At 50.8% G+C, this 14,905-nt stretch overlaps 4 protein-coding genes across 4 annotated transcripts; 3 read left to right on the top strand and 1 right to left on the bottom strand.

The window, feature by feature from the left end:
• The first annotated feature begins 3,700 nt into the window (after nt 1-3,700).
• BJ212DRAFT_1454620 (uncharacterized protein) lies at nt 3,701-9,051 on the top strand. The gene is made up of 7 exons (XM_041338858.1): nt 3,701-3,916; nt 4,011-4,219; nt 4,318-5,003; nt 5,058-6,250; nt 6,301-7,642; nt 7,695-7,778; nt 7,831-9,051. The coding sequence occupies exons 2-7, from the start codon at nt 4,012-4,014 to the stop codon at nt 8,761-8,763; spliced, it is 4,446 nt and encodes a 1,481-aa protein (XP_041198171.1). The 5' UTR covers nt 3,701-3,916; nt 4,011; the 3' UTR covers nt 8,764-9,051.
• On the top strand, nt 9,052-12,010 carry BJ212DRAFT_1320301 (uncharacterized protein). The gene is given in 6 exon segments (XM_041334378.1): nt 9,052-10,016; nt 10,067-10,366; nt 10,421-10,498; nt 10,554-10,723; nt 10,755-10,998; nt 11,018-12,010. 6 exon segments carry the CDS (start codon nt 9,075-9,077, stop codon nt 11,966-11,968), a joined length of 2,685 nt encoding a protein of 894 aa, XP_041198170.1. The 5' UTR covers nt 9,052-9,074; the 3' UTR covers nt 11,969-12,010.
• Nucleotides 11,938-12,637, bottom strand: BJ212DRAFT_1320299 (uncharacterized protein). The gene has a single exon (XM_041334377.1). It carries the CDS (start codon nt 12,631-12,633, stop codon nt 12,376-12,378), a length of 258 nt encoding a protein of 85 aa, XP_041198169.1. The 5' UTR covers nt 12,634-12,637; the 3' UTR covers nt 11,938-12,375.
• A 90-nt stretch (nt 12,638-12,727) lies between these two features.
• BJ212DRAFT_527911 (armadillo-type protein) lies at nt 12,728-14,876 on the top strand. The gene is made up of 4 exons (XM_041343411.1): nt 12,728-13,160; nt 13,212-14,536; nt 14,608-14,685; nt 14,747-14,876. The coding sequence occupies exons 1-3, from the start codon at nt 12,790-12,792 to the stop codon at nt 14,625-14,627; spliced, it is 1,716 nt and encodes a 571-aa protein (XP_041198168.1). The 5' UTR covers nt 12,728-12,789; the 3' UTR covers nt 14,628-14,685; nt 14,747-14,876.
• The last annotated feature ends 29 nt before the right edge of the window (nt 14,877-14,905 follow it).

Below are 14,905 nucleotides of genomic sequence, written 5' to 3'. Positions count from 1 at the left end.
TGATTTGTTGAAAGGACAAATTATTTGCCTTTATTTGCCTCCAGTGAGTTTTCTTTGTGCAAGCGAACTTGAAAGTGCCAATGCTACCGAGTATTTAAATATTCATTTGGTGAGGACAGATTGAAATGAAGAACACTGATAGCAGGTTAAGCTTTTATAATGCAGAAGCTTATATTAACAGCTAAAGGTCTGTCTGTTAATGTGTATAGCACACTCATCACTAATATGTCAAAATTCATGTGAATCATCAGTGAATGCATGAGTCCTTGAAATTGTAGCCATGTACATCATGATATGTTGATGATCATCCTGAAAATCATGAACATATCACAATGTAGTGAACATTTTAAAGGGGGGCTGCCAACAAGACCCTGCCTGGACTTGCCATCGTCACTGGCTTGTTACAGGCTACATACCAGCAAGGAACCATCAGAACGACCAGTGCTAGTCAGTACTGGCCAATTCTTCTCTGTCATTTTTGATCATGAACAGCCAGAAAAGCATACAGACGTCTAACCATAACAAACTATGTCTACTGATTCTGAACCCCCTGCAACATCAATCATTGAGGAAGCTTCACCAGCACAACCCCAAAAGCCAATACCAGAGCATCAATTTGAGGTCATGAGGACACTTTTCTGAGTTTCCTCTTCTTGCACAAGAGTCCTATTAACCACCTGGTCAGCCAGGAAGATCACAGAGCATTGACTGTGTCTTGTTCTCTCGAGGTTGGAGATACCTCATATGTGATGGATGTGGCAGGAATCTTGCCTTATGGATGGTTCAATACACAGTTCTTGGGTTTCCAGTACATGCTTTCATAACCACACTTTAAGGTGGCAAAACACAACACACAGATGGAAACTTGACCCAGATGTTGCCTTGCTTTGCCTTGATGTCAGTACTGGTACTCTTGCATTGGGTTGACTTCCATTTTGCTCACAGAATTTTCACAGGCCAGCACTATAAATCCTTTGGCAGGACTGGATAGTGATAACTATAGGGACTTTTCAAGTAAGCCTTGTACTTTGTAAGGGGAACAGTATGATTGATAAACATTCTTGCCCCTCCCATACTTCTGAGTGTCCTAACTCATCCTCAGTTCTCTGCTTCTGGAACATTTTCATCCCTTATCATCATTGCCTGTTCTGCTATATTTATAACCAACTGAATTCCAGAGGGTCTACGTTATGTATCCCCCTGTGAAGCATAAAGCTGAGACTGGCCAGTCATCAGCTCAGCCTGCAGTGCAGGCTGTGCAGCCAAACTTGACGCTACAACTATAGCCTTGACCTCAGGTACAGATGGTGACACACAACAACCTGTGCAAGAAGACCATGGTTATTTGGATTGCACTCTGGTACATCTGATGCTTTTTTACTGTTCAGCCTGCTACCTCATAATAATGCTATTATACCAGGCATGTTTCATTGTTTTCTTTATCTTAGTATCTACTCAGCTCTGCTTTGATACCTGGTTACATATTTTATCACTTGTCCAGGTCTAATTATACTGTCTCTACTATGCACATACGTCACAATTTGCTCCCACAGAACCGTCTTTACACATGATATGTTGAAGTCTGAAGGATCCGAAGAGAAAGAGAGTGAGGAAGCTGAAGGATCTGACATGATAGGTATGAGTGAGAGAGAGAGGTCCAAGCACATGAGGCAGACGGGCCAATAGGCTGTGCCCAAATGACATTGGCTTGCACCCTGCAGTATACATATGTCAGAAAACTTCACCTTTGCGTTCCTTACTTACCTTCCTATAAAACCAAGCGCCCATCAGATGTGCACATCTCAGTTCTAGTTGAAACTGAGATTGTACCTTTGTGTTCTAGCTCCCTCTCCCATTGTTCACTCACCTGTTCTCGCAACATGATAGATGTCAGTCTTCCTGCTGTCTCTCGTATGCGGGTCGTGATCCATTTAAAAAAACGATAAGTGAGTTGTCACATCGGCTGTTCTGGACGGGCACATCGCAATTTGCTATTGGGCCTACCACCAATTACTACATCAATGGCCCTATGCCGTTCGAATAATGGATAATCGGCTGCGTATACACGAGACTTGGGACGTCATTCAACCGATTCACGACAGACGACCTTTGTATAATAATGTTCGTACAATTATTGGCGTGCATAATAGGGATCTGACCACTGTGTGACTATTCCACTCAGATTTCTGGTGCGAAGTCAATGAGGTCTAATCGATTCAATTTAGGGCTTAGAATAAGTCGTTCCTGTTCTAGGGCATGACAGAGACACTTGTCATAAGCACTTTTGACGCAGGGGGAGGAGTTGCTTTGCGAAAAAAAAATCACGGTAAATACATTCACCAAGGATATCGATATTACCCGCTCTGCGTCTTCCAGAGCTCCATATGCTCCTGTTCAAGCCCAGCCCGGTGCTTACTGTACTTGACCTTGGCAAGCTAGTATTACACGGCGATGTGCTTCGAGGTGTTCTCTAATCTCAATCTGAGAAACACGTATTACGTGGGTGGAAGTTGCAACGGAAAAGCTTACAGCATAATTGATCTCCTATGTAGTCCAACTTTGTATACAATCATCAGCATGGTGAACGTGGCCAAAAATAAGGTGAGCATCTTTGCGTGAAACTGAGACAGACCTCGATGATAAGATCGACATTTTGTTATCTGGATCAGACAGAAATCGACTCGTCAAGGCGTCGCAACCCGCATTGGCCGATTGGTGAATCTCACATTCATCACCACTGGCAGTCGTCACGAATGAGGGAATTGTAGCCAACCACGACGAAACACGCATGTGTACGTGCGCCTTGACCAGAAGGGAGTGGCATCTATGTTTCACTCACGTTATGCAATGAAGAACTTAACTTGTCATCTACATAGTGTGAAGCGGTGCAGTAAACTGCGCAAACTGTGACAAACACCTGCCTATCCTCTGCTGGAGAGTGAAAGGCCTTGTAAGATGCTCATCAGCTGGTTGTTGAAGGGTTTGTCATGCACAGCTGAGGAACTAGTGTGTGCAGGCTCCCAAGAGTCTCGACATCTGAAACAATCGGCTGAAACGGCGAGTAGGCTGGTATAAAGACCGTTCGTATCTCCCTCGATGAGTTAGGTGAGATGAAATACAAATAGACTGAGCTCAGCGCGATAAACGTTTGCCCGGAGTAAACCCAGCCTGATAAGAAATAAATAGATATAATAATTGACACAGGATCGAATCTCGTTACGGTGATACTGTACACGCGGATGAAATACGAATGTCTTGTGCTGGCGATGACGAGTCTGCGTCTGAGCGGCAAGAACCATAAGGGACGGTCTGAGTGCACTAGAATCGATATTAGACTCACCTAGAGCCGCTCATAACAACATGACGGTCCAGAAGGGGCTTTGAAGCGAGTTCAACTAGTGCTCGTGACTGACAAGTTTGTTGGCCGGTTAGGGCTAATTCTTATCGCCGACTAGCTGAGCGAGCTGCGTGTCTCTGGCATGGATTGCATGCGCGTCTTCTTGACGTCGTGTAAATGACGTTAAAGACAGTCAAGCTGACTCGTGTTATAAGAACGTGTAGTACGGTTCCGTCGTCGGTTCTAACAATAAAAAGTTGGATTGCCGACTGGGTGAACGGGGACCATTTATAAAATGAGGTTTCTGGGGTCCAATTGTAGGGGGTGATTTTTTTGGCTCGAGTCCCACGCACTTGTTGTACTCCGTCCTATCCCTACAGCCTCAGGCTATAGCAGGAAGACATCCTTTTAACCTGCCGAGATCGCAACTGACAGCGACGGGCTTTCGTTTTTCATAGACAGAACCAAGGTTCATACAACTGATCTTTTGTTTTCGCCTGCTGGCAGGTCATACTTGACGACCACCACGCGCGACAAATCATCGACTGTTTGCTAAAATATCTGTTACATCGAAAATTCGTGAGTTCGATTCGTTCTGTGCTCGTTGTTGCTGACGACTGAACTAAAACTATCCTCTGCGCGTCTTATGCGTGTTTTTTTTTGGTGTTTGTAGAATGAGCAAAGTTTCCACTGCATCTGGAAAGACTCCGACGCCGCTCCCTTCGCAGTCAGCTTGGGCAAAGGGCCCGCCGCAGAGCAATTCATCCGCAGCTCCTTCGCCGCGATCGCAGTCTCCCGCTCCTACTCATGTTGCATCTCCAATAGCTATTTCTCACTCGAGACGTCCAAGTGCGTTAGGCCAGGGCGTGTCCGTAAAAGATGGTGTCTCAGTCCCTCGAAATAATGTGGGATCAGTAGTACGACCAGGTTTGATTTATTATTACTCCAAAACAATTTCTAGTTCTAACTGTTACTCTTAGCATCCGTTGTGTTTGGATCAATAGATGATGCCTCGGCCCCGTTATCTTCATCACCGGCTGCCATTCCCGCTGTAAAAACCGAAGTCGTAAAGTCTTTCGGATCCGTACCTGCTACGTCTTCCAACCATGTAAATGGCAAAACTTCAGCTTCCGCATCGGCCACAGGGTCGTCGAAGCAGCCTCCACGACCTTCCCTATCATCAACACCCTCCAACTCCAGTGCGCTATCCTCAACGGCCGCAACATCAACCGCATCTACGCCTAAACCGTCTAGAGCAGACATTACAAAGCTCTTCCAGAATCCCTCGTCATCGTCTTCCCAGCCGTCTTCTGACACATCCTCTCCTTCCACTCGGCCCTCTAATTTACCTCCACATCACCAGCCATCGTCATCTTCGTCACAACAGCCACAGCAACCCTCGCAACTGGGCACACATTCATATTCGCAGTTCGTGCCAAATAACATGCGCCCACCGCAGCAGCCTTCTGGCACCCCACGTTCCCCTGCATTCTCTCGTGCTGTGCCAAACGTGCAAGGCCAGTCTCGACAGGGAGCTGGCCCAGGGGGTCCCGGTGGCCCACCTATCCCTGCCAGTCCCCGAATGGCTCCGCACCCACATCAAGCACCTCCTGGAGGTATAGCGCCGCAGGTACCCATGCAGCCTATGTCATGGGGCGGATACTATGTTAGTACTCCATTTTTCTAAATATCTTTATCAATTGTGTTAACGTAATCCAAGTATATGGACCCATATCAACCACAACCTCCTTGGGGGTATTATGCTATGCCCTCCCAACATATGCATCAACAGCCCCACCCGCAACATGTCCCTCATGTCCCCCCTCCCCATCAACCTGGACCTCTTCCCATGTCACCTCGCCCCGCAGCCCCCCAACTACCTGGCACACCCACCATGGCACACGCTATCCCGCATCCTCCTCATACACCTCAACCGCCTCCCTCCATGTCATCTCCACCGCCCACACCTTCCACCGCCAACGCACCTCGCCTTAACACGAACGCTCGCGACTTTGTTCCTGGCGGACGCTCTACATCCAAGGTTACCATCAAGAGCCAGGATGGCATGGAGGTGACGCTTGATGCTCTCAAGAAGCACAGCCCCCAACCACCAACTGTTCCTATCCCACCAGCATCGCCTGTTGTGAACAATCGGCGGCAACCTTCGGTTTCGGTACGCATCGAGAGCGAGGAATCGAAGCGCGCAAGAGAGGAGAATGCACGTAAAGAGCAGGAGAAGAGGGAGGAGGAGGAGCGTGCGAAGAAGGATGCTATAGAGAAGAAGAAGCGCGAAGCAGAGGAAGAGGCTAAGCGGTTGGAGGAGGAAGAGGCAGCACGCAAGAGGAAGGCTGAGGAGGACCGGATACGCATGGAAGAGGAAGAAAAGAAGCGGATACGACAAGCAGAGGAAGAGGAGAAGGAGCGCCTACGCCAGGAGGAGGAAGACCGTCTTGAGGCAGAGCGGCAGGAGGCAGAGCAAGCACGCATTGCACTGGAAGAGGAGGAACGGAAACAGCAAGATGCTCTTGAGGCAGAGGAAGCTCAGCTTGAAGCTGAAGAAGCTGAAGATATCGTTCAGACTCCATCACCCGTCAGCGAGTCTCAAGAGCCAGAGGATGGCGAAGTCTCCGAGCATGACGAAACTCCTGTGCCTCAGCTTAACGGCGATAGCGGGAAGAAATTGAAGGAGTCACTTCGGATAGATACGTCTGCGATGCCCCCTCCCACTGAGATTCCACGAAGACGTCCTGGGCCTCTTGACCTTGCTTCAGCGAAGAGAGATATTTCCGCCCCTCCCCCTTCTGCACTCCTCACCGCACGTGTAATCGAGAATCTCAACGAGGTTGCATACCCCGAAGGCATCAAGAGCCCGAGGGTTGAGCTCAATGCGAATGTCAAGGATGGCCGATTCAGGTGTGTTTCACCTCTTTCACTTTGAATATCTTATTCATTGCTTTGTGTAGATACGACCGTGATTTCCTAATGCAGTTCATGCACATTTGCAAGGAGAAGCCACCTACCCTTCCTGCTCTCGATGTTCTTGGCATTGAACCCGTTGATCAAGTTTCGTTTCCCATGGCTCGTGGTGGCTCTGGACGTCATCGCAATGCCTCTGGTGCGATGCCCGTGTCTGCCAATCGCCAGGCTTCTGTAGGGCTGGGCATCGGTGGTTTCCAGAAACCCTCTATTCCAAGTGGTTTCCAGATGGGCAATTTCCAGTCTCCAGCAAGCAAACTTACCAGTGACGAGCGGTTTGCCATGTCCAACACCCGTTCTGCTTCAACCAGCAGTGCTTCTTCCTCATTCCGTTCCACGATGGTGCGCACACCTAGCACAGGTGGGCCAGGGCATCCCAACCGCATACGCAGTAAACGCGGTGAGAGGCGTGGTGATGCCAATAAGACACCAATGTCCCAGGACGAGCATGGTTCTGGCTTTGGTGTTGCACCTATCCTGGGCGCTGGCTTCGAGCCCGTTGCACCTCTGGAATTGTCTGCCAACCGTTGGGTCCCTACGAGTACGGCCCGCAAGGCTCAGCCTGATATTGACTCACCCGAGCTGGTGGACCGTAAGGTCAAGGCGCTGCTCAACAAGCTTACGATGGAGAAGTTCGAGACGATTTCGGATCAGATCATTCATTGGGCCAACAAGAGCGTGAATGAGAAGGACGGGCGGACGCTCATTCAAGTCATCCGGCTGGTGTTCGAGAAGGCGACTGATGAGGCCGCTTGGAGCGAGATGTACGCGCGGTTGTGTCGGAAGATGATGGAGCAGATCAGTCCTGAAGTGCAGGATGATGGGATCAAGAACACAGAGGGCAAGCCTATTGCTGGCGGACAGCTGTTCCGCAAGTATCTCCTTAACCGGTGTCAAGAAGACTTTGAGCGCGGATGGTTCGCCAAGGAAGCTACTGCTGCAGCCGCTGCGGCGAAGGCTTCCGACGATCATGCAACCAAGGCTGCTAACGACAAAAAGAGCACCGAGGAAGCTGAGCTGTATTCGGATGAGTACTATGCTGCACAGAAAGCGAAGCGCCAGGGTCTTGGTCTGATCAAGTTCATCGGCGAGCTGTTCAAGCTGCAGATGCTCACAGAGCGTATCATGCACGAGTGTGTCAAGAAGCTGCTGGGCAACGTCGAGAATCCCGAGGAAGAAGAGATTGAGAGTTTGTGTCAGCTGTTGAAGACGGTTGGCCAGTTGCTTGACACGCCGAAAGCCCGCGCGCATATGGATGTTTACTTCACACGCATGAAGGAGCTTGGCAAGAGCCTGAACGTCAGCTCTCGTATGCAGTTCATGCTTCAGGTGTGTAGCAATGTTTTCTCTTTGTCGGTCGTGCTCATCAACGTGATCTCAGGACGTCATTGAGTTGCGTGACCGAAAATGGATCAGCCGGAATGCTGTTGCTGCACCTACGACAATTGCTGCTGTTCACGAGTTGGTAAGATAGACTGGCATCTCCGGAAACATTTGTATTGACGCTTGTGTTACAGGCTGCTAAGGAGAAAGCAGCTGCAGAGAAGGAGTCCTTCAACCGTCAGATAAGTATGTCCCGCGGTGGATCTCGACGCGGCGACAACCGGAATCAAGAACACGGCCCTGACGGCTGGGCTGTTGCAGGTGGCAACTCTGTTCCACGGGCGCCTCCCAAGGCTGGTGATCTGTCGCAGTTCGGCAAAATCAGCAAGGGCCCAGCTATGGCGATGGTAATGGGTCCAAGCGGCGTCTTCGCAGCCGGCAAGAAGGACAGCAAGCGGGAGACACTTTCCCGAACGAATTCGAGTTCGAACATGTTCCACATGCTCAGTCAGAACCCTGAACTTGCCGCCGAGGCGTCCACAAAGCCTAGTCGTTCATCGAGTCGGAAACCGAGCGTTGATCTTGGTCATGTTGGTGCTCCTGAGCCCGCTGTACAGCGCAGGAAGCTCCAGCTTCTTCCACGGTCCGTTCTTGCTGCTGAAGAGAACGCCACAACTCCTTCGGAAGAAGAACCTGAAAGCACACCCACCGCCATGTCAGAAGCAGACGTGAAGAAAAAGATTGATGAAGATGTGAAAGAGTTCTTTGCTGTTCGCAATCTTCAAGAGGCTGAGGTCTACTTCACCAACCTTCCTGACGAGCACCGCTTCCGGCTCGTGGACAAGCTGGTTGCGTCCGCGCTCGAGAGCAAGGAGGCGGATGCGAAGTTGGTCGGTGATTTCTTCGCGCAGGCTACGAGTAACGGACAGTGTACACTTGAGGTCATTGAGGAGGGGTTCATGCCCATGGCGGAGTTTTTGGACGATATTGCTATCGATGCTCCCAAGGCGTTTGACTACATGGCTATCATGCTCAAGGGCGCTGGATTCGAGAATGAGCCCGAGAGACTCCAACGGATCACTTCGAAGCTCGAGAATAGCGACAAGCTAGTCTCTCTCGTTGCATGATCTGTCCTACTCGCATCCGACATTTTCGATCCATTTTTCTTTTCACCTGCATTCTTATCGCATTTTCGTTTTCGTTCGTTTTCTGATCGTATTGCACACGTTCTTGGTGTTCAGCAAACTAATATATGTACATCGCACGGCACTTTTGCGCTTGTCCTCTTTTTTTGTCATCGTTCACTACATACAGCGGCATAGGATACAGCTAGCAGTACATCAGGTACCAGCAATGCATTTCAGATTCCGACAGACTCATCAGCATGTGACATCTTTTAATGCAAGCCTCATTGCAGGAAGCTGTGTTGACCGTAGTCATGTGCGGCCCGTTGGACCATTACATGTGTATAATAGGGTTCTACCCTTGCAGATTGGGCACCAATCTCCAGCTCCTCGACAAGTCTGCCAGCATTCTGGTCCCCACAAGTACGACCTGGCGCAAGCGTCAACCTCACGCTGATCACCAGAAACCTTCCATTCCAAACAGTTTCCAGATAGGCATCTTCCCAGGAAGCAAGCTTACTCACGAAGAGCGTTTTGCCATGCCATCCAACGCCCGTTCTGCCTCAACTAGCTGTGCTACTACTGAATTGCGCGCCCCGATGGCGCACACGCCCAGCCAGGGCCGCCCTAGCCATCTCATGCATGGCACTGGCAGAACGCATAGTAGACGTGCCAAGGCATGCGGCAGTGCTAACAAGGCATCGATGTCTCATGGAGGACAAAGTTTTGGCTTTGGCGGTGCACCTACCCTGGGCGCTGGCTCCGAATTCGTTGTACCTCTCAAATTATCTGTCAATCGTTGGGTGCCTACGAGTACGACCTGCAAGGTTCAATCTGGTATTGATTTACCTGAGCTGGTCGACCGTAAGGTCAAGGCGTTGCTCAACAAGCTCACGATGAAGAAATTTGAGACGATTTCAGACCAGATCATCCACTGGGCCAACAAGAGCGTGAATGAGAAGGACGGGCGGACGCTTATCCAAGTCATCCGGTTGGTGTTCGAGAAAGCAATTGATGAAGCTGTTTGGAGTGAGATGTATGCGCGTTTATGTCGGAAGATGATGGAGCAGATCAGTCCTGAGGTGCAGGATGAGAGGATCAAGAATACGGAGGGCAAGCCTGTCAGAGGTGGCCATCTCTTCCGGAAGTATCTCCTCAACCGGTGTCAGGAAGACTTCGAGCGTGGGTGGTTTGCTAAGGATACTGCTGCTGCATCCGTCACAGCGAAGGCATCTGACAATCAAGTAACCGAGGCTGTTCACGAGATGAAGGAGGCACATTGGATGCTGGGTTCAATTTCAACGAGTACCACGCTGCGCAGAAGGCGAAGCGTCAAGGTCTTAATCTCATGACGTTTATTGGCGAGCTGTTCAAAGTTCGGATGCTCACAGAACGTATCATGCACGAGTGCGTGAAGGAGTTGCTGCTGGGCAACATCGAGAACCCCGAGGAAGAGAAGATTGAGAGCTTGTGTCAGCTGTTGAAGACGGTTGGCCAGTCGCTTGACACGTCAAAAGCAAGCGCGCATATGGACGTTTACTTCACGCGTATGAGGGAGCTGTGCAAGAGTCATAATATCAGCACTCGTATGCAGTTCATGCTTCAGGTGTGTGGCATTTTGGGGGATCTTTGTCGATTGTGCTCATCATCGTGATTTTAGGATGTCATCGAGTCGCGCGACCGTCTATGGATGAGCCGCGATGCTGAGCCTCTGACGATTGCTGCCGTTCATGTGCTAGTAAGATAGATTGGTGTCGTTGAAAATTATTTAAACATTGACACTCGTGTTACAGGCCGCCAAGGAGAGAGCTGCTGCAGAGGAGTGTCTTAACCGTCAGATAAGTATGTCTCGTGGTGGATCTCGAAGGGGCAGCGACTGCGGCCAAGAGAATGGTCCTGATGGCTGGGCTGTTGCAGGTGACTGTGTTCCACAGGCGCCTCCCAAGGTTGGTGATTTGTCATCGTTCAGCAACATCACCAATAGGTCCATCCAGGACATTGGTGATGGGTCCAAGCGGCATCTTTGGGGCTGGCAAGGACGGCGAGCGGGAGGCACTTTCACAGACAAATTCGAGCTCAAATATGTTCCCCATGCTCAACCAGAACCTTGAACTCGCCGTCGAGACGCCCATAAAGCCCAGCTGTTCGTCGAGTCGGAAACCAAGCATTGATCTTGATCGTGATGGTGTTCCTGAGCCTACTGTACAGCACGCGGAGCTCCAGCTTCTTCCCAAACCCGTCCAGTGCTGCTGACGAGAGCATGGTAACTCCTTTGGAAGATGAACGCCAGGGTATACCCATCACCATGTCAGAAGCAGACATCAAGAAGCAAGTTGATAGATACGTGAGGGAGTTCTTCGCGGTTCGCAATCTCGAGGAAGTAGACGTATACTTCAGCAATCTTCCACATGAACTCTGCTTCCGGCTCGTGGACAACCGTCAGATACGCATGTCTCGCGGTGGTCCTCGAGGCGGGAGCGAGCACAATCAAGAGCACGGCCCTGATGGCTGTGCTGCTCAAGGTGACTCTATTCCATGGACGCCTCCCAAGGCTGATGATCTGTCACAGTTTGGCAAGATCAGCATGGGCGCGCCCATGGTCATGAGTCCAAGTAGTGCGCTCGTGGGCAAAAAGGACAGCAAGCGGGAGACACTTTCCCGGACGAATTTGAGCTCGAACATGTTCCATATGCTCAGTCAGAAACCTGAACTCGCCGCTGAGGCGCCCACGAAACCCAGTCGTTCGTCGGGACTTAAGCGGGCGTCGGAAGAAGAATCTGAAAACACACCCACCACCATATCAAAAGCAACCGTCAAGAAGATTGATGAAGACGTGATGGAGTTCTTCACGGTTCGCAATCTCCAAGAAGCGGATGACTATTTCCCCAATCTTCCTAACGAGCACCACTTCCGCCTTGTGGACAAGCTGGTTGCGTCCGCGCTCGAGAGCAAAGAGACAGATGCAAGGTTGGTGGGCGATTTCTTCGCGCAGGCGATGAACAACGGACAGTGTACGCTCGAGGTATTTGAGAAGGGATTCATGCCCATGGCAGAATTTTTGGACGACATTGCTATCGACGCTCCCAAGGCGTTTGATAATATGGCTATCATGCTCAGGGGTGCTGGGTTCCAGGATGAGCCTGAGAGACTCTACCGAGTCGCTTCGAAGGTCGAGGATAGCGACAAGCTAGTCTCTCTCGTGGCTTGATCTGCCTCACTCCAACTGACATTTTCGATCTACTTTTCTTTTGCGCTGTCTGTTTTCGTTCGCTTTTTGATCATATTCCGCACTTTCTTGGTGTTCTGCAAACTGAAATATATATATCGTGGTACTTTTACATTGATTCTCTTTTCAATTTGTTGCTGTCGCTGCAACTAGCCACCAATGCTTACATCACCTGCGTGCTTCTTCTTGTCCAGCAAGTATTAAAGCAAGCCTCATTGCAAGGAGCTGTATTGATCCAGCCATGTGCGGTCTGTCGGACGATCCCATGTGCAACGAGGTGAATAGGGTTATATCCTTGCATCGTCTGGCAGATTGGGCGCCAATTTCCAGCTCCTCGACATGTCTTCCAAGATTCGGGTCCTCACAGGTGGTCAACTTGACGTCGATTATCAAAAACCCTCCGTTCCAGGCAATTTCCAGATGAGAAATTTCCAGTCCCCAGGAGGCAAACTTGCCTGCGCAGAGCGTTTTGCCATGGCATTCAACGTCCGTTCTGCCTCAACTAGCCATGCCTCTGCTGAATTGCGCACCTTGATGCCCCCTCCCACTGAGATTCCACTAAGACATCCTGGTCCTCCCAACCTTGCTCCAGCGAAGAGAGATGTTCCTGCCCCTCCCCCTTCTGCACTCCTCACCGCACGTGTCATCGAGAATCTCAGCGAGATTGCGTACCCCGAAGGCATCAAGGGCCCGAGGGTTGAGCTCAATGCGAACGCCAAGGATGGCCGATTCAGGTGTGTTTCACCTCTTTCACTTCGAATGTCTTATTCATTGCTTCGTGTAGATACGACCGTGATTTCCTAATGCAGTTCATGCACATTTGCAAGGAGAAGCCGCCTACCCTTCCTGCTCTCGATGTTCTTGGCATTGAACCTATCGATCAAGTTTCGTTTCCCCCTCGTGGTGGCTCTGGACGTCATCGCAACGCCTGTTCTGCCTCGACTAGCTGTGCCACTACTGAATTGTGCGCCTCGATGCCCTCTCCCACTGAGATTCCACGAAGGCGTTCTGGCCCTCTCGACCTTATCTCAGCGAAGAGAGATGTTTCCGCCCCTCCCCCTTCTGCACTCCTCACCGCACGTGTTATCGGGAATCTCAGCGAGATTACGTACCCCGAAGGCATCAAGGGCCCGAGGGTTGAACTCAATGTGAACGTCAGGGATGGCCGATTCAGGTCTGTGTCTTACCTCTATACTTTGAATGTCTCATTTATTGCTTCATGTAGATACGATCGTGACTTCCTTATGCAGTTCATGCACATTTGCAAGGAGAAGCCGCCTACCCTTCCTGCTCTCGATGTCCTTGGCATTGAACCCGTCGATCGATCTTCGTTTCCCATGGCCCTCGGTGGCCCTGGATGTCATCGCAACGCCTCTGGTGCGATGCCCATTTCTACCAACCGCCAGGCTTCTGTAGGTCTGGGTATCGGTGGCTTCCAGAAACCCTCCATTCCAAGCGGTTTCCAGATGGGCAATTTCCAGTCTCCAGGAAGCAAACTTACCAGCGAAGAGCGGTTTTCCATGTCCAATTCCTGTTCTGCTTCAACTAGCAGTGCCTCTTCCCAATTCCGTTCCACGGTGGCGTGCACGCTCAGCACAAGTGGACCTGGGCATCCCATACGTGGCACCAAGCGCATACGCACTAAACGCGGTGAGAGGCGTGATGGTACCAACAAGGCACCGATGTCCCAGGAAGAACATGGTTCTGGCTTTGGCGCTGGTTTTGAGCCCGTTACACCTCTGGAATTGTCTGCCAACCGTTGGGTCCCTACGAGTACGACCCGCAAGGCTCAACCTGGTGTTGATTCACCTGAGCTGGTGGACCGTAAGGTCAAGGCGCTGCTCAACAAGCTTACGATGGAGAAGTTCGAGACGATTTCAGACCAGATCATCCACTGGGCCAACAAGAGCGTGAATGAGAAGGATGGGCGGACCCTCATCCAAGTCACCCGACTGGTGTTCGAGAACTTGAAGGCGACTGACGAGACTTGGAGCGGGATGTACTATGCGTTGTTGTGTCGGAAGATGATGGAGCAGATCAGTCCTGAGGTGCAGGCTGAGGGGATCAAGAACACAGGGGGCAAGCCTATTGCTGGCGGACAGCTGTTCCGGAAGCATCTCCTCAGCCGGTGTCAAGAAGACTTTGAGCGCGGGTGGTTCCCTTGCAAGGAAGCTACTGCTGCAACCGCTGCAGCGAAGATTTCCGACCATTACGCAACCAAGGCTGCTCACAAGAAGATTGGCACGAAAGAAGCTGAACTCTTTTTCGATGAGTACTACGCTGCAGAGAAGGCGCGGCGCCAGGGTCTTGTTCTCATCAGGTTCATCGGCGAGCTGTTCAAGCTGCAGATGCTCACAGAGCGTATTATGCACGCGTATGTGAAGAGGCTGCTGGGCGATATCGAGAACCGCGAGGAAGAGAAGATTGAGAGCTTGTGTCAGCTGTTGAGGACGATTGGCCAGTTGCTTGACACGCCGAAAGCCCGGGCACGCATGGATGTTTACTTCACGCGCATGAGGGAGCTCGGAAAGAGCCATAATGTCAGCACTCGTATGCAGTTCATGCTTCAGGTGACATTTTCTGGGTACCTTTGTCGGTTGTGCTCATCATCGTGATTTTAGGATGTCATCGAGTTGCGTGACCGTGCATGGATGAGTCGCAATGCTGCGCCTATGAGGATTGCAGCCGTTCACGTGCTGGTAAGATAATATTTTTAGATTGGCGTCGTTGAAAATTAATATATTGACATTGGCGTTACAGGCCGCCAAGGAGAAAGCAGCCGCAGAGAAGGAGTCTTTCAACCGACGTCAGATTGGCGTGCTTCGTGACGGTTTTCGACGCGGCGACAACCGGAACCGGGAACACGGCCCTGACGGCTTGGCTGTTGCAGGTGGCAGCTCTGTTCCGCGGGCGCCTCCA

This window comes from Suillus subaureus (genome assembly GCF_016647635.1).
Source record: "Suillus subaureus strain MN1 chromosome Unknown BJ212scaffold_3, whole genome shotgun sequence".
In the NCBI taxonomy this organism is placed as follows: domain Eukaryota; kingdom Fungi; phylum Basidiomycota; class Agaricomycetes; order Boletales; family Suillaceae; genus Suillus; species Suillus subaureus.
The sequence above is the reverse complement of the archived record's forward strand: the minus strand, read 5'-3'. Positions and strand labels throughout refer to the sequence as shown.